Source organism: Falco biarmicus, chromosome 9 (assembly GCF_023638135.1).
Source record: "Falco biarmicus isolate bFalBia1 chromosome 9, bFalBia1.pri, whole genome shotgun sequence".
NCBI classification, from domain to species: Eukaryota; Metazoa; Chordata; class Aves; order Falconiformes; family Falconidae; genus Falco; species Falco biarmicus.
Window position 1 is genome coordinate 17,717,034 of NC_079296.1, and position 23,503 is coordinate 17,740,536.

Genomic DNA, 23,503 nt, shown 5'->3' on the forward strand with positions numbered 1-23,503 from the left:
AGCAGCACAACTGCAGGCTCAGGGGGGACCTGCAGCCCCCAAGAGAGTAGCCTGAACAGTACAAGGTGCGAAATGAAAGAAAAACGCCAAAGCAGCGCAGGCCGGAATGGAACAAAGCCCACCCAAGGGAGCACAAATGAAATTCTAGGAACAAGGGCAATAGAGAAACACAACAGGCTAAATCCAACCTCGTTCTAACTTGCGTTAGGAAATGATGCTTATGCTGCTGGAGCAGGCAGATGTGCACGGGTGAGCGGCTGATGCGTGCCCGCAGGAGCACCCTGCCTAGGACACAGCACGGCAGCTCACCAGCCAAGAGCTGCCACCCAGCCTGCGTTTACACCAGGCAAACCTAATGGCAAGGCGGCTTCTCCCGCAGTCTGAAAATACCAGCGAGGAAAACAAAGACTGAGAAAGGAAGTAACAGCGCAGGCTGGCCAAGGGTTAGGCTGTCGGGAACAGAAGCAGCCATTCCCGATTACCCCATGGTCTGTCAGGGAAGTGCCATAAAGTTCATTTCAACAGGTTCTGTTGTCCCTTTGTTTTTATCAATGCCAGTTATCTTTTCATCTTAGGTATGGTACCACTTACCTTTTTTTCCTTTTTAAACATGATGTTTTTAAATCACACTATTTTCTGACCCCCCCAAAAAAAGCTCTGTGGATTGGTTCTTGTCCCAGAAGTGCCAGTTCCACACTGTCCCATGGCTTAAGAGAAGAATGTGATGCTCAAAACTTTGCACTGTTTAAATGTTATTTTATTAAATATTTTCAGTTCAAGGTTTCATTGTAACAAAGCTATGAAGATTCTACCAACATTCAGACCAAACAAACAAACACTAGCTAACTTTAATTATTTCTATATCATGCAAAAATTCTGCATCAAATGCCTTCCATTTCCTGTTTAAAATGTGATATTTATAATATATATTATATAGATGCTTATATTAGCCCCATAAGAGAACATTAAGAATGCTAAAGGTGTACAGCTGTGTTTGATAATGGCCATACCAAGCTAAGGTTTTCTCATTAACTTAAAAGGAAACAAAACAAACAAAAAAAAAAAAACCCAAAAGAGAGTTTGTCTCCAAGACTGTGCAAAACCAAAAAAACCCAACAGTTCTGTTCTTTTTAAAATTTTCTCTGAAAGATGCAGATACTTAATACAGAGGGTTTTCTTTTGTAATTATTAATCATCAGGTAAAGAGACAAGGAAGATCAGACCTAAAGAAGGCATGCATAATGTTTTGTATTTATCTTTTTTAAATGGCATCAATGTAATCTCCTGTTTGCTCTCTCTTTGTGGCTTAAAAAAAAACCAAAACAAAAACCTGAATAAAATATCAAGGCTTTTCACTTTTCCACTTCACTCACTGGCTTAGTGCTGTCTTAAAAATGTTTCGAAATAATGAAATCTAGTGTTTGCCCCCCAAAGGTTCAACCCCCACACTCCTCCCTGGGGTGGTGGAGGGAGGGTGGAAGAAAGAAGAAAAAAAAAAAAAGCGTATTTGCTCAGACAAACCTGGCAAACCTGGCTGGTCTGTTCCTTCGTCAGGGGTTAGCTGTCTAATCCTGGTGTGGGATAGCACCTCTCTAACAACAAGAGCCGAGAGCTACCTGCTGCACAGCGACAGCTCCAATTTTCTGCATGCTGGTAAACAAGGATTAAAATTCCAAATTGGCTTTCTTCTCTCCTCCATAGTCTGTAAAAACGTTGCCTCACGATTAGTATGCTGTCAATACAATCACTTTACCTCCCTCGCAAAATCCAAAAAAAGATTAGGGATGGACAGAAGCTCAGGTAAAAGCCCATCCCACCTTCTGCAAGACATGCCTTCCCTTGGTCAACACAAATCCTATCAGGTCTGCCAGAAAGGCCAGTTTCTTCTTGGGGCTAGGCTCTCTCCTTGGTAAGGTCAACAAAACACTTCCACATTCCCCACCCAACGACTAAAGGAATTGGACTCCTGCAGCAAAGGAAAGAAAGGAAGATGAATTGGCCCAAAGGACAAACATCAGATCACATGCGCTAGTTCCCTCTCCCCTCTGCTTCTCCAGGTGTCCTCTAACACCCACAGGCAACAAAGGAAGGTGGCCTGGAGTCCTTCCTACAGTTTTTGAGGTTCTGATCTGATAGTTTTCTGTGTTACAACATCACCGTAAAAAATAGAAAAATTACCCAAATAAACACTAGGAAACATGACACTTACAAACATCAGATGAGTTAGTGGTGGGGAGAAGCACCTGGCTGGGGCTGCTGGCTCCCACTGCGATTTTACTCGGAGACCAAACAAATCAAACAGGAGGCCAGGTAACCCCTTTAGTTCTATGGGTGCATATATTTCAGTATAAAAAAACACACGCTATTTATGCCTCATATAGGAGTGTATGTGCAAGTTTTCATGAAGAACATAACACTAAGTTTTTTGTCTGCTTCCTAAGGAACACGTGTTCTGCAGCACTGTGGATCCCAACTATACTACTGGAAAGGAAAAAAACCAACCCATAGAAAATCGCATACATGTACCCTCTTCCTCTAAAATCTCTGCTCTTAATGCAATGCTTTTGTTTTGTTTTGTTAAGTTAAATTAAGCTGGCTTCAAACCTCCATGTTTGGCCAGGTAGTGGTTGTTTCTAAAACGGGCATCTCTGAAAAGCAAGCTTCTATTTAAGTTATAATCACTTAAACCCATTTTTTTTAATCCCTACTTCAACCTTTAGTTTAAGATCAACAACCCATTTTGTTTTTTTTTTTCTTTAAAAGAAAAAAAAAAGGAAAAAAAAAAAGAAAAGAAAAGTCTGTTTTGGGATCCTGCAGCCGAGCAACCAGCTTTCCATAGCGTTCTTGCTGTGCAGAAATCAAAGAAGGAACAGGCTGAAGTCAGTCTGCCAGGCAACAGGAGGAGCAGCACCTCCTCTCTCTCGAACCCCAGTCTTCACACTGGCTCCTCTGGGGTCTCTTCGCCACCTCTCACGGTTGAAGTCGCAGCACAGCCTGAATGCGATGTTAACCTCCACCACGGCCTTGCGGAGCACAGTTCAGCCATCTGCTGCTCAAGCTGCCTCCTTTTTTGCTCTCCCTCTCTCTTTCTCTCTCCTTCACTTTTGCTTTCCCCCTCACTTCATTTCTGAAAGATGTTCCAGCTGCTGCCATTTTCTTAGCCCTGGGGGAAGGGGCATGTTGGATAATCTGTCATTTATTTAGCATTATTCCTGTTTTTTATTATTTTATACAAACAGCATGTCTTTTTTTTTTTTTTTTTTTTTTTTTTTTTTTTAGATTTAAAAACACCTTCGTACAGCAGAAACAGACACGATGGATCCATGGAAAACAACAGAAAGGCAGCGCCCGGAGCATCAGATGCATGCAGGGTTTCGTGCATTTGGCTGCTGCCTGTTTGTAATTTGTATTTTTTTTTTTTAACGTCAAAACAGACATGACCGTTGCTGTCACTCAGGCACTCCAGAGCTGCTTGCTAAGAAGATATTGCCCTCCAGCTGAGTATCTCCACAAGTTGCTGCAGTCAGGAAGAGGTAGTGTCCACCCAGAAAGGAGAGGGGAGAACAGGATGGAAGATGGAAGGAAATAAAGCCAAACATTAGCTGTACACAGTTAATAAAACATGTCTTCTACAGACCAATTACTTGGTGCAGGCAGAAACCCTTCCCAGCGCAGCAGAGGCTGGGGCCCGTGCGGAGCACCTGAAGACCAGCGGCACCCGCTCTCCCTCCAGGCGGCCGAGCGGGCCAGAAAGCCGGCTGCTGAGGGAAACGAACGATGGAAAGCCAGCTGCTGAGGGAAACGAATTATGGAAAGCCGGCTGCTGAGGGAAATGTACTACGTGCTTGCCTGGAGCAGACCTGGGCTGCTACCTAGCAGCAACATCCCAGAAGCTCAACAAGTTTCCCAAGCGGAGAGAAAAGGCTCTGGGCCTGAGGAACAGTTTCTGCCTCACTTTGGCACTTGCCAAAAAACTTGGCTTTTGCCTTGAACTGAAAGACCCTTCCCGCCTCCCCCCCCGCTGCCTTTTTTTGTGAGTCTTCAGTAATTTTGTCTCTAAATATTCTCAATATTTATACAAATGTATGAGCTTTTCCGCAATTTTGCAAAGTTGTAGCCCTAGTGACTGCTCTTAGCAAAGGCTCCTCCTGGCTAATCCTCTTCCGTCAAATTACTGGATTTATTTTGATCAGTTTTCAGTTTGGGGTTTTTTCATGTTTGTTTAGCATTGTCCTGCCATGAAAGTACAGCCAAAATCTTCCTTCTACCACTTCCTAGTTCACAAGTCTTTGTCACAAACTTTCTTACTAGTCTTCTCTCTTCTCGGTTCCTACTCTCTCCTTACACAGAAGCCTTCTGATTAACCTCAAACTTCTTTTATGGCTGCAGTTTCCTTTTCAGATGACTTACCCGAAACTGAACTCTGCCTCCCAGGTGAGAACAAACCACTGATTTCTGTTTAACCCTTCTTATTCACCTCACGCATTCTCCATCCTCACCCTTCACTGCACGTTGGCCAACGCCGCTCCAGAGCGATTCAGTGTGTTCAGAGGGGGCTACCCACACCGACCCCACTCCTGACCGCACGTGGTTACACCTCCTTCAGAACCCAGAAAGGCATGCAAATACTTCAACGCCAGTTTAGTTTCTAGTTTTTTTTTAAAATTATGTTTTAACCAACATCTTGTGGTTTGGAAACGGCTTCTGCTCTGCAGTTTTCAGCATCCCTCCTGCACATACTTTCGGAGGAGGTGCAACATTTCAGCAGTCAAGTGAGGGAAACACCCCTCTCCCGCGGCAGCTAAGGCTCTCCATTCCTAAGCTTCCTCAGAACTCCTAGACACAGTCATCGAGCCATACCGATCTTCAAGTCAATAATTTCTTCTGCATCTTTTTTAGTCTAAATCCAGGACAGAAGTCTTCCTCAGCATCTCCGTGATGAAAACTGATGCGAGGATATTTTCTGTTTCCCTGCAAAGGCTTTATCCTTCTCACTGCCTTTACTCCCTGGAAATCCAGCTGATTGCCCAGCTCTCTTGAAAGCTTCCCTGCTTCTGGTGCCCCCAACTGGCTTTTGCTTTTCAAATTCCCTCTGTGACCTCTGCAAATTGCTTGTGATAGTTCACATTCCTTTCCATTGCTTTCATAGGGCTGAACCCCTCACAACACAGAAGAATAAAAACTGCTCTTGGCTTAGTCCCAAGCAGCACACAGCACTAGGACTCAAGCAGTAAGTATATTTGCGTGGTTCATCCTCAAATGACCACATTTAAAAAAGCTTGTCTCCCAGGTGTCCATGTTTTTTGTGTTTGCTCTTAAATAGAAAATCTTCAGTAAAAAGGTCCTAAGATTAGGAAACTTAGATCTTTAAAAGGAATGAGACACATACTTCAGCATAAAATGAAAGGGGGCAGAAAGACTTTGTACATCTAACTAGAAGAAACCAGTAAGGCAATAAACAAGAATGCCTAAATGCTGCAGAAGCAGATGGATCTGCTGTCATTTAGGATCAAGCAACAATCGTTGCTTCATGTCAAACTCTATAATCAGTTTCCTCCAATGCTGAAATGTGGTGAGCTAATTGGGAGATATTTTAAATCCTCCGATACTATTATCAGCTTAGATTTTTTTTCTCTGAGTTTTCTCAGCGTTGTACACTAAATACCTTCTAGTCAGAAAATTGGTAGTAAAATGTATACGAATAAATATTTACCCTTATGGCACAGAAATTGTTCTGTATAGATTTTACAACGATCTCTCTAGAGAATGAGATTCCTATCAGGAAAGTTCTCCGAAATCGCCCCTAGCACGTAAAGGTAGATCCCTGACAACTGCAACACAGCAAACCTGTGCACAGCATGAGATACTTTTCCTCTCTGCTCTGGATTAGCACTCCACCTGGGCACAGAGCTAAGCGCCTGGGAGGAAGCACTGCTGCTACAAGGGTAGTTGTGCTCAGCAACAACTGTCTGTCACAACACTTCAGTTTGTCAGGAGTGGCAGGTAACCCTACTGAGTCTACAGCACAGGGCTGAGAGAAGGGAACACCAACTGATCAGCAGAAGTTCCTAGCCTACAGACGACTAAAAACCTCTCTCAGCCAGCTAAACAGCCTTGAATAGTGAATTCCCACATACGGCACCTTAGCTGGGTGTGTGACATACTCCTTCCCTGACAGTCCATACCCGTATTTGATCCTCACTGGAGAGGTGCTGCAGGAGCTCCAGAGCAGTGGTAGTGGACGTTCAGCCACTTGCCATCCCGGCGGTGCCAGACACGGGTCTCCTCAGACTGCGTGGTGCGGGGCCGGCCTTGGCCGTCGATGTACTGTGTCAGGCGGATGTACGCGATGCAGGCAGCATCCTCACCGATGACGTGGACGTGGGGGTTCAGGATGGTGGTATGTATCGGCTTGCTGTTCTTCGACAATACTGGCAGAATACGCAAAACCATCAGCTTCACTTTACTACAAAGAAGGAACAGCCCTCCACATCTTCCAGCCTCTTTAGTATTCTACTCACCTTCCACTGGACTCTGGGATACAATAAAAATTGCTCCTGCAATTTTCCAGGCAAAATCCAAGCAATTCTTTCCCCTATCACCTGTTGTTCTCCTTAGGAACTGCGCATTATTATTGCCTAGAATTCCCTGGCCTCCTTTGCTCCTGCTTCTTCTGCAAAGCATACTCGCCACTTTTTCAACATCAGTGCTGCTGTTTCTTCAGTTATAGGAAAAGATCTTTTAATTACAGAATGTTGTGGCAAAGGAGTCAATAATCAGGAGATCTTTAAGCTAGGCCCGCATTAAATATGAACAAGCCTCAGAGAAGTGTAAAAATCACTCCAGAACAGGCTTTTGAGAGAGACAAAGTCTCTGCATACTTGTAGTGCTAGGAACTGCCTGCACTAAGGACCTTGACAAAACCCCCAAAATAAAGCAAACTGAACAGCTCAGGACTTGGATTTCAATTATCTCATCCTGTGGAGACATCCAGGAAGGGAGGTACATCCACCAGTATCAACGACAGCTTTTCTCCCAATTCTTTTTCCTGCCCCAGGCTGACAAGGTGACCCTCGTATCCCTGTAAACAGGCTCCTTAGGTGTTGGAGATCTGAAGCCATCCCGGGCAAACTCCAAGGCAAAGGCGTGACCAATTTGTGCATGACTATATGTCTGACCGTTCGGTATGTCTGCTCTAAACATACATGTTGTTTCCATCAAAATATGCTCATTTTTTTCCATTTCCATATCAGCAGGAAATCTGGTGCCTCACACTTTTAAAGCTCCTGCAGTCCATGCTTACAACATATTTGCACCAGGCAAATGGTATGCCTGCAGTGAAAGGATCTGGGGGTTACAATTGGAATTGTTGCTGAAAAGGGCTTTTGAGAGAAAGCAGGCTGGCTTTTACGAATGCATCGTAGCCCATGCACAATCATATTCTTGCTGGTTCTGACAGCCAATAAAAACAAGGGCAATTTCCCCCCCTCAAGACGTGGCATAAAGGGGGATTAGAGAAAAAGCTGTCGGTGTTACCAAATCTACCCACTCACAGTTCTCGAAGTAAAACTTATGGAAATCCATTCCTTCAACCAGGTTCCCCAGTGCTTCAGGTTCAAATGAGGTCAAGCCGGGATCACAGATTTTTCTGCAAAAAAAACCACCACAGGCTCACAGTCTGCATTTGAGCCCAAGGGCCATTTACACAATGAAGCACCGGTGAGTGCTTGGCTCACACCCTGCACCCACCTAACTATGTCCCTATGCCAGGGAGTAAGTTCCTGGAGGACTCAGTCCTACCACAACAACATGGAGTTGATGCTGGTTGGCACTTCACAGAAAAGCAGCCTTTAGGCTTCTGGCTTTTATTCTCTTTCTGCCCATCTCACTGCCCTCCCCCCTGCTTTTCTTACAAAGCCAGGGCATTTTCCCTTTGTTGCTTCTGTCTGATACCCAACTTCTACCTGACGTTCACTTATGAGAGCCTTACCACATCCCTACTCCTAACTGATGTAGGCTAAAAACGATGAAACTTTTTACCGTCCCTTTTTACCCGCGTGACAGCTCCTCGTACCCAGGAGCCAGAACATCACTTGCACATCAACTGGTAAACAACTCAGAAGACATCTGTACTTACGTATAAGCCTCAAAGTCTCCATTGTTGATAGCTTCTATCAGCTGCTCTGTTATCTTAATGATCTCTTGCTTACGCACTGTGAACAAGAAGAAAGAGCAATTTAACTGTGTGTAAGGCTTCGGTGGGAACACGGGGCTAGTGGGTGCTTCACACAAGCAATCTGCGGAGCACCATGACTAGATCTCATAGGATGCTGCTCCCTGCATTCTGGAGATATGCAGTAATGACAGCCATCAGCATGCGAGTAGGGGGGCAGTGGGATGAAAGGGGAATGGTGATCCCATAATGCCGGGAGAAAGGAAATGAAGATGTCATATTCAAATTTTTTTGTTCTTCTAGAAAGGTGTAAGGCACCGGAGGTGTCTCCTGAATGACAGCCTGAGGTGCTTCTGGCCAGTCTGACCAACAAATATCAGTGAATCTGCCAATGTAAAGCCCTTGATTGGCAGCTTAAGATGTGGAAACCCTTCAGCACAGTAGTCACACACAAATGGCCACCACACAAGATCACACCAATTGGAAAAAGTCTCCCACTTGCCTATCACCATCACCAATACCTCAGCTATTATGAATGCTACAAACAAGCGAGCGGGACATGTAGGGATGACTTCTGCAAGCTAGAAAAACAACTGTAGCGGGATGGATGGGTTGGATGAACAGGTCCTCGCTATGCCCTGGTGCGTGCTCCATTCCTCAGGCAGGTAGCTTCCACCAATCCCTGCGATATGGCTCTTTTCAGCGCTTTGACAGCACTGCTGCTAACCTAACACAGCGCACTGGACTTCTGGATGAATGAGGACGAGGGCCACCTGTCTCCTGATGTTTGGCTCCTCTCTGGCCAGCACCTCTGCACCCTCCTCCCTTGGCTTCCCACAGCTGACTGCCCAGGTCCCAACCCCTCTGAGGTGCTCCACCACCTATGCTGATTTCAAGAGTTCTTAACACAAAGTTTGGGGTGGTTCTGTTAGATAACACAATTCAAGTTCTACGACTGTATGCGCACCATTATACATGCCTGAGCCTACATATGCACACCCTCACATCCCTTCAGCCTTCCCCACACTGTGCCTGTAGGCAGAATATCCTGCACATTATACAAGCACTTAGGAGGCTAGCGTTACCTTCTGTGTTACCAAGTAATTTACAATTCCTACTGTGGAATTTATGTCCCCTTAGGCATCTAAAATGTAGGTGTCTGAAATGGAACCAGCCACTTGACTGTTCCTCCTTTAGGCCCCGAAAGAAATAGGTCCTTCTGGAAGCCTCACCTGAGGCATCTCAGATGCCTGTCATTAAATCCATTTAAATCCAACCTACCATCTTTAGATGTCCAAGTCAGGGAAGCTAGATTCCACTCAAAATGCCAGAAGACGCTAGTCTGAACAGCCCTCCCCTGCAAGCTCCCATCCACATGTGCATCTCATCCCACCACTGATAAGTGCAGCTGAAGAGCAACAAGGTGATAATCTCACTGGCTGCCAAAGATGTCTGCACCCACTCTGGAAATCAATTAAGAGAATTATACTCCCCTGCCAGCCACAGAAACACCTCAGACAGGGGACAACTGGCTCAGAATTTGAGGGAGCTTGTTTTGCCACTCTGTATACATTTCCACATGTTGAAGGATGTATATAGGGAATGGATCAAAACAACACAGTGGGCTGTGTCTAGTGTGAAAAATGTCCTTACAAGCAAGTCTTCTGGAATTGCCTCTGCATGAAGCGGGGCTACTTGTTGGACCTCCCTTCCATGCAGAGCACACACCAACATGTGCAGCGTCTGGAAGATGGAGTCCATGGTAAAGGCTTGTTTGGGATGAGTGAGGAAATGTGCAGACCACGGGCACCGTGTACCAAAGGAGATCTGCGCCCCCTTCCCAAGTGTCACTGTGCAGCAGCATCAACCCTGTTCTTCAACACAAGTCCATTCCATCAGACCGTGCTCATCTTCTTGCTTATACTACATGTCCCAAGCTCCAACCAGCACACAGGAGGTGATGATCCCTTTTTCCCAAAGGACAGAGAGCCTCAGGATGTCACAGGGGAAAGCACTCGCACCTGCTGCTCCTGATGAGTCCCTGGGTCTCCTAACTTACACTGTGGAGAGGCACAAAAGGGATTAATCCCGATGAATCCCTGGGTCTCCCAACTTACACCGTGGAGAGGCACAAAAGGGGTTCATCCAGAAGAATCCAAGCATCTTCTAACTTAAACTATGGACAGGCACAAAAGGGATTCATCCTGATGAATCCAAGCATCTTCTAACTTACACTGTGGAGAAGCACAAAAGGGATTAATCCCGATGAATCCCTGGGTTTCCTAACTTACACCGTGGAGAGGCACCAAAGGGGTTCATCCCGATGAACCCAAGCGTCTCCTACCTTTGCAGAGGCACAAAGGGGAGGCAGGCATGCACCAGCACGGATATAAAAGCATGACCCAGGGCTGTGCCGCTGCCTCGGGCCAGCACCGCCGCGGCAGCAGCGCCGAGCGCAGAGGCTCCCGGCACGGGCCCTGCCCCGCCGCGGCCGCCGGGGGGCGCCCCGCTCCCCCGGCACGGCGGCACTGCGGCGCCCCCCAGCGGCCGCCGGCGCTCCCTGCAGGGCTCCGGAGCGACGGGGGGGGAAGAGGGGCACAGAGGCGGAGAGAAGAAGGGGGGAGCTTTACATCTACGGTAACTAGTACTAGTTGCACTACTCCACTACTGCTACCCGGCTGCTAACTTACACGGTGCGCGGTTAAGTACAAAGGGAACTACTGGAGTTAGCAAAGGCTCCGACCGAGCACGCTCTAACTCCAATGTCTGCCCTGGGCTGTCCCAGGCAAGAAGCTTCTCTTCACAAGACTGTGTAGCTGCAAAACAAATGTAAGCATTAAAATAATAAACAAACAAACAAACAAAAAAACCCCAAACAAACCACAACAAACCAGAAAGCAAAATAAAAACCAACAAAGAAGTACAGACAGACAGGCAGAGCCCCAGCCCCGGCAGGCACCAGAGCCATCCGCATCCTGGGCACCTCCACCCGCCCTCCGGCCTGGGCACCGGACTCTGCTGGGGGCAGCAGCCCGGGCACAGCGGGAGCCCTGCTGCTGCTGCTGGGGGGGTGTGTCTGAGGGTGACCCAACCCCGGAGATGCAAGTGGAAGGGAAGGGATGCGGGGCACCCACATCACTGCAAATCTCAACTCGGGGTGGGGGGGAGTGGGGGGCACGCTGCTCCGCTTGGCAGAGAAGCGATGTGGCACTCCTCAGCGTACCAAGCAGGGCCCTTTATCAGCAAGAGGAAAGAGTTCATCAGAAAGCAGTGATGGACAGGTCACAGCAAAAAGGACTTCAGAAGAGGTCATTTCCCTTCCGTTCTGGCTAGGCAAAACACCGTTCCTGCTGCACCTCATCAACCAGCAGGTCTGACACCCTTGGAGCACTTCAGAAATCAGTAACAGAGAGGCTCCGAGCGCTGCGTCATATGAGGTGCTGGTGCTGTGTGCAGGAACCCAGGGCAGGAAGGCAGGAGGAGGAGGGCATCCCTGTCCCTGCCTTCCCAGACTGACCGGAACAGAATCAAACACTCCAGACCTCCCCGACTCACATTAAGGACCCTTCCATTACAGCTTTATAAAGATACTATACATGTATTTAATAATAATATTATAATATTTTTATTTTATTATATTAAATTTTATTATGTGATTATTTAAATGTATGATAATTATAAATTACATTTATAATACCCTTTCAGGCAGCTAGTACAGTATGTCTGTGTAGAGGAAAGGCTGGGAATCCCACCTAGACTTTCTCCAACCTACAAGCTTTTTTCCTATATATTTTCAGTTTTTCAGCCACAGGCTCCTCCATGGAGGTAGCAAGGTCAGGAGGGATCAGGCAGATGGTACCTGGCAGACTGACCCCGGTACCAGCTGAGCGAGCCAGACAGACATGCAAGGTAAAGCTCACAACAGAGAAACGCCCCTCAGAGCCACCATTATCCATGGGTTTCCACTCAGAGGACCTGACAGCAGATTTGGAAATGCTACAGGGTCTTCCAGCAGCAACAGCCTCTCTTCCAAAGCATCCTTCAAGCATTCTATAAAACTGGGTTTTGTTCCTTTTGCACTTCCCGAGCACCACCCACACCTGGGGTGCTCAGAAGCTCTTGAGAAGCGAGACCGACCCCGGCCTTGCATTCCCCCTCTATGAGCTGACCTGCACCACTGACCCCATTTACCCCAAGGAAAACTAAGAGATGCAGCGACTTGCCCCAGGAAACCCCAAAAGGCAGAGTCTCCGCAGAGAACTCCGTGTCTCGCCCAGATGAAAGCAAGGGAATGAAATTAGCTAGGATGAGGTTCTGTTTGGGGTGGGTTTTGGTTGGTTTTTTTTCCAAAAAGGGAAGGAAAGGTTTGGAAATTTTTAGTGTGCAGAGGAGGGTATTTTGCAGGAAGGGAGATGATTTCTTTTTGTTCTGGAGTACTGGAAATGAAAAAAAATCAACATTCTGGAAGGAAGTTGAGGAAAGGAAAAATTCAGGGAAGGAGAAATGGGAAAGGTGGAGGGAGGGGTGTGAAAAAGATGCCGTGAAGCACTGCACCCCTGGACTTACTGGCTGAGAAACAGAGAGAAAGCTGGGACTGCATGGACTCAGTCTGTGTTTTGCTCTCACTGTGCCTCCGTCCTTCAAGCACTGAGCTGCCGTCCCCGGTGGAGAGAGGGGGAGCTAGCATGGCAGGGAATTAAAACACAAACACAAACAAAACACGCAAGTTCAGTAAATAAAAAAAGAGAAAGGAAATAGGAGAACATTAAAGAAACCACGATGCTGGGCACAAAACATGCAGAAGTATCCTCCAGGGCAAAGCCAAATAGACAGCTCTACAACATGGATCTGCTGTGCCATTTACAATGCCAGACGGGCGGGGAGCGCTGCCTTTAGCCCCACCACGGTGGCAACAACGTGTCCCTGACGGATCAAGACGATGTCTCCTACACCACGGCAGAAGAGATCTGTATAACCTGCCGTCTACTGCAAATAAGAAGTTGGCAGAGGAATTGCAGCAGCACTTCCCTTTTCCCAGAGTCATGGCTATGCGGAATGCCGAGAGCTCCAACACCCCCAAACCTTTTGGTCTATTTATAGCTTTGCTTGAGTGCTTGCTCAGCTTAAAACATGGAAGGGCAGGAGTTGAAAAGGAATGCTGGTGAACACCGCCACACTTGCAACTGAAGCACTACAATCAGCAGAGCTGGCTGGAGCACAGGCCGTTACTGTGCAAGCTCCTTCCCTCCCAACCGCCGTTCAAATACTCTTCTGTTAAAATCGTAACAAATTTTTCTAACCTCTGCCAAAACCCCCCACTCGGTTTTCACCTGCAGCAATGCAGCCCTATAGCATTCCTCACAGATGGAGCCCTGGCCGGCTGCTCTCCTCCCCGCTCCCGTCCCAGCCCTAGCCCTCCTCTCCTCCCAGCATTCGTACCCCTGACTTACAGGACCCACTGGCTCAACTGGCTCAAGCCTCGGACCTCTCCTAAGAAAAGCTGCCAAAGGAGATAAAGTTCTGGACAAGTATTTCTTCCGGATGGACATCCAGTGAGAATTAGATAAATCACGTTGATTACCACATTACCAAACCCATCCAGTTTCTTCCCTCAGAGCTAGGTTCCTCAACCACAGATTACTCTGGCAAAAAGGTGGGAGCTAGCATGCTGTCCTGTAGGAGTTCAGATCCCACCTCAAGCTGTGCACGGCAGATCCCTGCCACTCCTCCGAAGAGGAGCCAGCAGCTTCTGATAAGCCACGGGAAAAGCCTCAGGAACCAGCTCAGCTGGCAGAGGTGACACTGCTGCTGCACCACAGGGTCAGCATTGATTTTTCCCTGGATATGTAACTCAGATTGACACAGGGGGAATGAGAATACCTCTGCCTCAAAATGCAAACTATTAACAACACATCTCCCTCAGAATGCAAACTGCAACCACCCATCCCCAATCTTGCTATTAGGAAAACGTCTTCTCATCCTTTAGGGAGGCCAGGAAAAGGACAGCTGCTCAGACAACACAAGCAGATATGGGACTCGTAGAACTCTTCAGATGAAGGTGCTCCACGCACAGAATATTTATGATATGGTCACTGAAAGGTGTGAAATCTCTTCTCAGCCTCTCCCTCTACTGATATCTCAGTCAAGGACATGAAAAATCACTTCCATTCAGAGAGGACAGGCTGAGAATGATCTTCATCTTAGAAATGAAAAATAGACCCAAAGAGAAAAAAAAGAGAAAAGCGTGTGTATGCCACTACAGAGATTCCCAGAAAGGGGTCAGAAGGGAGACTGAGTGGCAGAGAGGCTTCAACTCCCTGTAATCTACAGGGAAGCACAAAAACACAACCCGACTCCAAACCTCAAGGGATTGGTAGGGATTTTCCACGCCTAGATATGGCGATGAACAGATCACGATATTTACAAGAAGAGAATTCCAACTCCAAGACAAAAACAACTTAGCTCAGGGCGAACAGTGTTTATATACCACAGAGGCCAAGTCAGCTGGTTTCCCAACGCTTGGTCCCACTGTGACAGGAATGGCAGCGTCATGGCGAATTTATGAACTGAGTCAGACACGGAAATCTGGGAAGCAAGTTCAAGGCAATGATTGAATCTCCAGGATGCCCTGCCTTCGCTTAACTGTATCAGAAATAACAGGCAAAACACCTACCTTTCAGATCCTCATCTTCGGTCGTGGTGTTACAGCTCTCTGTGGAACCCTGCGCAGCAGAACACAGCATTACCAGGCATCAGCAGTCGGGAGCATCAGCAAATAGTTTGATTTGTTTGTGAAGAAAGATGAGGAAAAGCGCAAAAACATTGGCAGGGATGGCAGGGAGAGTACGATACAAGGAAGATTTGGATGGAAGCAGGCCAAATATTAAAGCACAACTTAACAGCGTCTCTGCTCAGCTTTTGCATGTTCAAGCCGTTCAAGCCGTCCACCCAGAACTTCTACAAGGGCAGAAACTACCGAACTCTGTCAAATGAGATCAAATGGGAGTTGCTTCTGTTTGGAAGACGAATAGCCTCAAGAAGCTAAAGAAGGGCTCCTAGGCTGTCTCAGAGGAACAGGTCTCCATTTCCAGAGGGAAAAAAAAACAGGTGTGTAAGTGCCTGTATGTTCTCTTCCACCCCACACAGAAAAGAGTGGTGGTCATGCACCACACCAGGAAAGAGATGATAATATCTGAACAGTTGTCCCTACTCAGCCTCTTCCAGAGATCCTCAGCCCTACAACACAACCCTCCCAGTCTACTGCCAGCAGTACTCAGGAGCATGCTACAAACTAGACGTTGGAGAGGTAGAAACCGAAGTAAGACACACGAAGACGAGAACGAAGAGAGAGAAGCGGAGGTTTCTGTGGCAACTCTCCCATCCCTTACCTTTATGCCATCTGTAGCATTATGGACAACAGTTGTTTGAGGCTCCTAGGAAAGGATGGAAGAATCATTAAACTCCGGTTCCAAAGCATTCTCTCATTTCTTTTCACTCCCCAGCAAGTGGAGAAAAGGTGACTGACATAAAAAAAAATAAATCAAACCACAAACTCCAAACAGCACACGTGTGCTTGCGTGCGCGCGCACACACTTTCTGCACAGGTTTCCTGAAGAGAGAGGCTGCACTAAAAGCTGCAGTCGCAAGGAGACAAAGCCCCCAGCTTCCCTGCAATTGCCCCTAATTCCCAATTTGCTTCCCGTGAACCTGGCTGGCACAAACACCAGATGGCAACCGAGCAGCCAGTCTTCACCCGCTGCAGCAGTTCATGAAGTAATGACCCCTCCGCAGCATCCTCGCCGGGAGATGCTTCAGAAGAGGGAGGGGGGAGGAAAGGTTAATAGTGGGCTGGGGCCTTTGTCTCCCAGTATTTTGGAAAGTTTGCTGGGTATTTTACCCTAAAAAAGGGACATTCATAATTTCCATAATAAAAAGGGGGTAAACCAGGCCACTTCGGTATCGCTCAGAGAGGAGTTGCTAAGGGAACCGAGCAGCGAAAAAAGGCAAGTTTTTCTAAAAGTCTCCAAAATGAGATCCAATTTCAATAGCAACAACAATCAATAATTTAGAACGGCTCCCTCAGTATCAAAACAATCATGAACAAAGCCATGAAGGGAAAGCAGAAAATTATGAAGTGTCCCCAGAACCCTTCACACACATCAAATCTCACCCTCCCACCCTGAAAAAATGCCAAATCCAACTCTCCAGAGACACACAACAAAGAGCAGCTAACCAGGCTACGGGTGCTAACTAGCTCCTGCACTCATCCCTTCATTACCGGGACAAGACTTCAGGATCCTTCTGCTGTCGCCCTTGCAGGGTGGCTCAGCCAGGGCACCAGGGACCGAGCGGTGCAGTGACGTACACTCACCCATCTGCCACCATCACCCCTTACACTGATGCCTGACGTTCCAAGCAAGCGTACTGAGGCAGATGACACCGAGCTGTGCCGCTAAACCTACTAGGCACAGGGCACCCTATGAAGCCCACTGCACGCAGCCCAAACAGAAAATGCGAGCCCCACGAGTCAGCAAGCTGCAGGGGATCAACCACAACACTAAGCAGGCCAAACGGGCCATCAAAAGATTCCTCTAAAAACCCTTTTGCCTGCCCTTTCTTCTGTGCTGTCCTGAAGTCCATCCTCCATTTTCCTGAGTGTTGGAGAGTGGATGGAGCTTGCCACACTCTTCCTCCAAACCAGCCTCCCCAAAGCCAGCAGGAACAGTTGAACGGGACACACAGAACTATAGAGGGATGGCACACGGGGAAGTCCAGGCAAGCCGCGATCCCCACATCCAACCACAGCTCCGCTCAGCACCCCCACCCCAAAGCCTGTGAGGCTGTGATCAGGCCCCACAGCAGCACAGGGACACAGACAGAACGAAGCCAAAACACAAGCTAAAACAGAGCAGCACAAGCAGCACTCGGGACGGGGTGGGGAAGAGAGAAGGGGAGAGGACAGAATCAAAATTAAACCAAACAGGAAAAAAAAATAGCAGTTGGGGAAGATACCATGGACGTCTGCACTGGGGGTGTTTCTTTTGCAGTGCTTACTGCACTGGTTTTGTTGTTGCTCTGTGGCTGAGACAGAAAAACACGGGTTTAGTTTCCCTGCTGGGGAGCAGAGGCAGCAAGAAAATGACAGTATTGCTTCAACCCCAACCATCTCCTCAGACCCTCCCCTCCCCACAGGCTCGGTCACCAAGAACAGGGAGGAAGAAGGAATGCTGCCCGTGCTGCTGGACATCGCCCTTCCCTCAGAGGCAACAGATGTTGTAAGGGATGTACCATAAACCCAAAAGTGCACGGGCTGCTCCAAGAAAGGGAAACGGAAGGGAAAAAGGCAGCAGTAGACCAAAGGGATGGGGAGAATCCTGCAGCGAGCACCAACAGAAGTATTTGGTGAAGAAGAATGAGAGATGGCAGCAGTCCCGAAAGAGACTGCAGAAGTGAGACACACACTCTAGCCATGGTACAGTCTCTAAACAGGGGGCAAAGGGTGTCGTGCCTGAGGAGTCCCAAAGTGTACAGGAACAGTCCTAGGTATGCGGTGATGCTGAGAGTCCCAGGGAATCTACTGATGCAAGAAAAAGTGTGGTCAGCCCTTGAGAAGGTAGAGAAAAGGTGAGCTATGGCAGGCGGTGTCCCTGCTGTGACCTGAACAAAGAGACTTCAGGATCAAAATACGGAAAGGGATGGGACGCAAGGAAAAGGCCACATAGTTGCCCCAGCAGCAAGTCCTCTGGCTGGTGCCCAGTGGTTTTTCATCTTTCCCCTCTTCAGTCTCTCTTGTAGCTGTGATAGAAGAATAAAATTGCCGTTTCCTGCATTCACACAGCACAACAGTGAGGCAGTCACCAGCTTGCTGCAAAGGAACGTCCCATTGAACCACGTACGTCAGGAGCGGGCAAAGCCTATGTTTGTAGGAAGCCAAACCTGTGCCCACTACTATACAGTTCCTAGCCCACAAATCCAGTCAGTTGTTGGAGAATTAGGCCACAGTTATGTTGCCATATAACCCCCACACCAGGTATATAGCTCTCCTGCTGCTGGACACCAGCAACAACGACCACATCAGCACCGCAGGAGCCTCGCTCACCCTCCTGGGCTTACAGGTGAGGGTACCGGACGGGAGCTCACCACGCTGCCAGCTCCTTGCAGCTGCTCTCCATTCCACCATTCTCGGGCAGGGCAAACTCACACCGCAAAACATCAGGCCCTCATCACCTGGTAACCACCACAGGGAATGCAGAAGTCAAATGCTGAGCTGGAAAACGTCTGCCAAGGGTTTAGTTATGTCAGCCAGAGACAGATCCTATGAGGCTGAGACTTCACACACACCTACTAACACTTCAGATGTTCTTCACAAGCAGCACACCTTGGCTTAGCTGCCCCTTTTGGAGAGGGAAAGAGAAACAGAAGAGGAAGATGGGGCAGGTGGAGAGGGAAGGAAGTAGAAGAGAAAGGCTAAAATGAATTTTTTAAAAATCCATGGGAAAAATAAAAATCGAGCATGACACACCCGTGCCCAAAGCTAAGAAAGGAGAAACACTTCACAAGTTACTGTTTATTGCACTGCCTGTTCCTATACATCCCCTGTCCTAAGACTCTGGCCTTCCAAGAGCTTTGATTCCTGCACATGCTTCCAGGCAGAAGAGATGACAGGCCGCTGTGGCTGTAAGACAGGAGCAGATCAACCTGAAAAATGAATCCCAAGCTATTTTGTGGCACAAACACAAACCAAACTTCTGGCAACGCCTGGGTCCACCCTCCACACAGCACCAAGGCTCCCATACTTCTGCAGCAACAGCGATCCTAATGCAGAGTTCTACCTTCCAAACCTCTTCCAGTGAGAGGAGTACAGCCCACTGGGATAACAAGATAAAGTTAGCATGAAAGAACCTATACAAAAATACTATTTTTTTTAAGGCTTTATAACTGAGGCCAAATGGGAAAGGAAACACCCCAAAAACACCATCCAGGAAGCCACTGTTCTGGAAAAAAGTGGACAACAGCTTGTTCAGTGTGGCATGTTGCCTTACAAAGCACAATCCCACACCCACCCAAAGCACACAGCCTACCCTCCAGGCTGCACTGAACACCCATTCATCCATCACCCTCTTCCCCAGCCAACAGGCTGAAAAACACCAAGTGTGACATTTGCCAGTCCAGAATCACATCACATTTTACTCCAGGACAGTCCTAAGGAAGTAAGAGGCAGATGCTCAGCCCTAAGGACTTTTCACAGCTCTTTCTCAGATGGAGGTAACCAACATACCGAGCTTCCCACACACACTCGTGTCTCGTGGCCACCTAACTGACTGCCCTTCCCTGGGAAAGACCGGCCTGCCCTGCCCAGAGCCCCAGGCGGCACAGCCAACTCTCACCCCTCCGCCGGCCAGCCAACATCACTGTCACTGGGTAGGCTATGATCCTGGGAATTCACAGCAGCACAGCTCAAGTGAAAAGAGGCCGATTCACCTAAAAAGGTACCAGGCCCTTCTTAAAATTTGTGTAACACGATTAGTTTTGGCACAGCAGTTGGCAGCGCTTCCTGAGCTGGACATGAGACAGACAGACAGGCACAAACAACACAGAAGGTGCAAGAGAAAGAAAACAGCCCAGTGATCATATCGCTAGGGACCCACATTTCTAGCCAGCTAACAGAAAATAAGTACCAACACATAGGCTGTCTCTGGTTATTTAGCTGCCTTCACTGCTTCCATGTTTTCTGAGGCCGACACCAGGTTTACATATCCCAGCTGCTTTAAAACAACACGCAGAGGGGATTTAAGAATTGCTGGCAGTGGGCAGAAAACAAGGGCAAGAAGGGCACAACCATCTCCTGCCCTGGTGTTCCATAATGGCAGGGCTGGTGAGAAGTCAGTTCCCCGTACCAGACTTTCCGAGCAGTACTTTGGGATTACTCCTTTGTGTGTACACAGTTTTAAGCTGTCATTGAAGGAGGAAGAGGAGAAGTATCTTCCAGACGGTACTGCAGAAGCAAATTATTCTGCTTTCTCAGTACTATAATATGCCTGTTCCCACCTGCAACAGGGGAGAAATATTTTCTGTTCTTTTCCTGTGTAAAGGAGATAATGCCGTAACTCATTTTTGCACTTTAGTTAGTGTTCATATCTCAGTGTCAGAGACAAAGGCATCATCTAATGGGCTGTGTACGCCTCCTTACAATATGGCACTGGCCAATTTTCTCTTTGCTCCCTTGAGAGTGGATTTGACTACTTTTCTGGCAAATTCTATGGATGTCAAACATCTGGATGGATGAAAAAAGGAAAGGAACAGGACAGGGGAGGCAGTTACTGGGTATTTGGTCATGCTGGGATACATAAACGAGATCAGGACAAAAGGAAGTTTTGGATTATAAAGGCTCTGACAAACCTTTTCAGTAAGTATGCTAAAAAAAGAAGTGACCGGCAGCTCTGAGCTGCCCGGCGGTGCTGTGCCCACACATTTCATCTGAACAGTGGAGCCCCATCAGTCTCTGCCACATTTGGAGCGACTCCCAGTTTGTTCTACACTGCAGGGCTCCCATCAAGGATGACGGCACCAACACCAGGCAAAGCACCTGCTCCTCTTTTTGGCACCTCTGCAACAGAATGACAAAGCCCCATGTCCAGGCAAGGCACGCACCTGCTCTGCTGAGCCCAGGAGAACCTCTGCCTTTTTCGTTTCACACTCAGAGCAGACAAGGTCAAACTGCATTGCCAGCAGTTGATTTTCTGCATAAAACGGGAACTGTACGACTGACCGGGGGCCAGACGACCACAGGGCCCTTTTAGTGAGGACATGGACCTTTCAGTGCACGATGATGCCCCCCTGCCACCCGCCCCCCTGCACAGACATGCTATGTAGGGTGATGAGCACAAGCCGAGCGTGCATGGCATGAGAATGGCGGACGCACGAATCGCAGGCAGCTTACGGGAGGTGCTCACCATCAAATGCACACTGGAGCTCGACTTCCTTTTCTGGACACACCATTGAGAGAGGGAAAGAGAAGGGAAGAGAGGAGATGAGAAGAAAAGCACAGAAACTATTCACATATTAGTGTGCCAGCAAGGGCCCCCCTGCCAATAATGCTCCCCTTGGGGCAGGTACAGGCAGCAGCAGAAATGCACAGACACGCCAGAAGGTGCAGAGAGACGTCACCGTTAAAGAACACGGCTACACACCAGGGGAAAGGGCAGGGCTGAAGACCCCCATCCACTCAAACACTGAGGTTAGAACATAGGTGCCCCACACACTGCTATAAGGAGAGGAGAAGAGAGAGGAATACATAGACACAAGATGTGGGATGCAAGGGGGTGCCTCTCTGTGCTCGCCCACCTCACAACACCGTGCAGCTTCCCCACCCGCACTGAAGGGGCAGGTGGCAACCCCCCGTGTGTTCGCGTTTGGAGGAAGCGGAGGCATGATTGCAACTGCACCCAGAGGGTAGGGAGGAGGGCACGACAGGAAGGGCATCCCCAAGGGCTAACAGAAGACGAGGGAACTTCTGTGCACAGCAGGAGGAAGAGAAAGGCTCCCTCAAACAGAATCTGGGGCTGACTGGAGAGGCAAGGTGCACCCACACTCAGACATAGAGGAAAGGCAAGAAAGACAGAGGCACTCAACAGCCAGAACACCTTGTGCTCTCAAATACTGGGAGGAGAACAAACAGGGGGCAATGCTCAGATACTACCTGACCTTCTTGGACTCTGCTGTTCTTCAAAGGCATCTTCTGTCATCTTCAAAGACACCTTCACACCAAAGACTGCACTCTCCAGTAAACCAGGCTCAGCATGCATTTCTCTGCTCTCTCACTACACCCTTAGTGCCATACTGTCCGGGCAGAGCCTGGCAGGCCTTTCAGCATGACAATGCTACCCTTTCCTCCCGCTGCCTCCACATACATATTCCACCTGCCCTTCTCCTTTGGTACTATCTAGGCTATTTCTCTGCTGTTTACTACAGAGCCTAGCCCACAGAGTAGTGTAGGACAGCACGTCCCAGCCAAACCCCACGATGGCTTGGGCTCAGCTATGCAGGTCTGGACTCCTGCACTCCATGGCCCACCTCTGGGGCAGCCCTTGAACTCAGGACAGGCCATGGAGTTGTACCTCCCCATTCACACACTTACTGAGCCTTTGCAGCTTTCATCCTGAACGTTGCCTTCATTCCTGCTATCCCCACGTCAGAGCTTAAGCACGCGTACAGACTGGCACGTCTTCAAGAGCAGAAATGCCCACATTCCCCTCGCACCCAGAACCACATCCCTCATCACACCATACGTCCTGCAATCATACAGACGCTGCCCAAACAGACTCAAGCTAGCAAAGCTTCTGCCTCATCTGACCTTTAATTCCAGCACGGACAGCCTATGAACACTGATCTGTTCAGCATTTGGCTCGTGACTCTCCCACACCATGGAGGCACAACACAGGGCTTCCCACTCCCTGCTTACAAACCTGTGATTCTGCTCACCTTCACTTAGGACAACTTAGCTTCTCCTCAAGCTAGAGCTAAAATAGGATGTGCTACCAGTGCATGTTGGTTAGATCACCAACACCCAGAGGAATCCTTATGTCCAGTTAACAACAGGGCATTTTTAACTAGGAGAACTGGAAAGACACACCAGCTGAGAAACTGCTCCAAAACCGCAGTTCTTATTTTTAATGTAAACTGTAAGTTGCAGGAGACAGACAGGCTGTATGGATACTGCAGGGAAACTTATCTCTAAGGAGGGCAGTCTCATAAGTTCATAGAGATTTCCAATGAGTTACAGAAACGAGAAAAGGGACAGAAAATGTGGAGACACAAGCAAAAGGTTCAATACAAGAGTCAACCAAGCCACACAGAAAACAATCACCCTCCAATAGCAGAGGCACAAGTAACACTGGCACAGGAGGAAACAGAATCCTCTGCAGATCAGGATTTAATTAGAGTACCATCTAAATTTAAAACAGCATTGGTCTATTAACATGGCATGATGTATCATGGAAATCCCAGAAAGCGCATTATTACTGGATACTATACTAACAGGGGGGAGAAAAGCTGGCTAGGCAGTATGAAAGGGGTGGGGAGTGAGGTCCGTCTGAAGACCAGAGCATGGAAGTACTATTACAGCTCAAGACAGGCTGGATAATGCCAACATGAGGCACCAGCAGCAAGTGGTAAAGCATCAAAACTTATTAGGTCAAAACATACACAAGGAAATTACTAAAACCAGATCAGTCTTCCAATCTCCCCTGTAACAGCTGCAGTAGAGCTGTCTGTGGCACCTTCCCAAGGCGACTAGCTGAGCAAAACTTTTTATTCTTCTTGTAATGTGAC

The 23,503-nt window shown here is 48.1% G+C and overlaps 1 protein-coding gene across 13 annotated transcripts in view; it reads right to left on the bottom strand.

The window, feature by feature from the left end:
- Positions 1 to 735: 735 nt before the first annotated feature.
- The window catches only part of CAMK2G (calcium/calmodulin dependent protein kinase II gamma), a 121,653-nt gene continuing 98,885 nt past the window's right edge, over positions 736 to 23,503 (bottom strand). For 2 of the 13 annotated variants that reach the window (XM_056350760.1, XM_056350772.1), the window contains 10 exons: positions 21,127 to 21,159; positions 17,186 to 17,254; positions 15,562 to 15,606; positions 14,847 to 14,895; positions 12,740 to 12,853; positions 10,864 to 10,989; positions 8,138 to 8,213; positions 7,554 to 7,648; positions 6,186 to 6,431; positions 736 to 3,517 (listed from right to left, as the gene is read on the bottom strand). In XM_056350760.1, coding sequence (XP_056206735.1) covers positions 6,199 to 6,431; positions 7,554 to 7,648; positions 8,138 to 8,213; positions 10,864 to 10,989; positions 12,740 to 12,853; positions 14,847 to 14,895; positions 15,562 to 15,606; positions 17,186 to 17,254; positions 21,127 to 21,159 — 840 coding nt within the window. In that variant the 3' untranslated portion in view covers positions 736 to 3,517; positions 6,186 to 6,198. The remainder of the gene's footprint in view (positions 3,518 to 6,185; positions 6,432 to 7,553; positions 7,649 to 8,137; positions 8,214 to 10,863; positions 10,990 to 12,739; positions 12,854 to 14,846; positions 14,896 to 15,561; positions 15,607 to 17,185; positions 17,255 to 21,126; positions 21,160 to 23,503) is intronic. The other 11 variants (XM_056350762.1, XM_056350761.1, XM_056350764.1 and 8 more) reach the window with 11 other exon arrangements.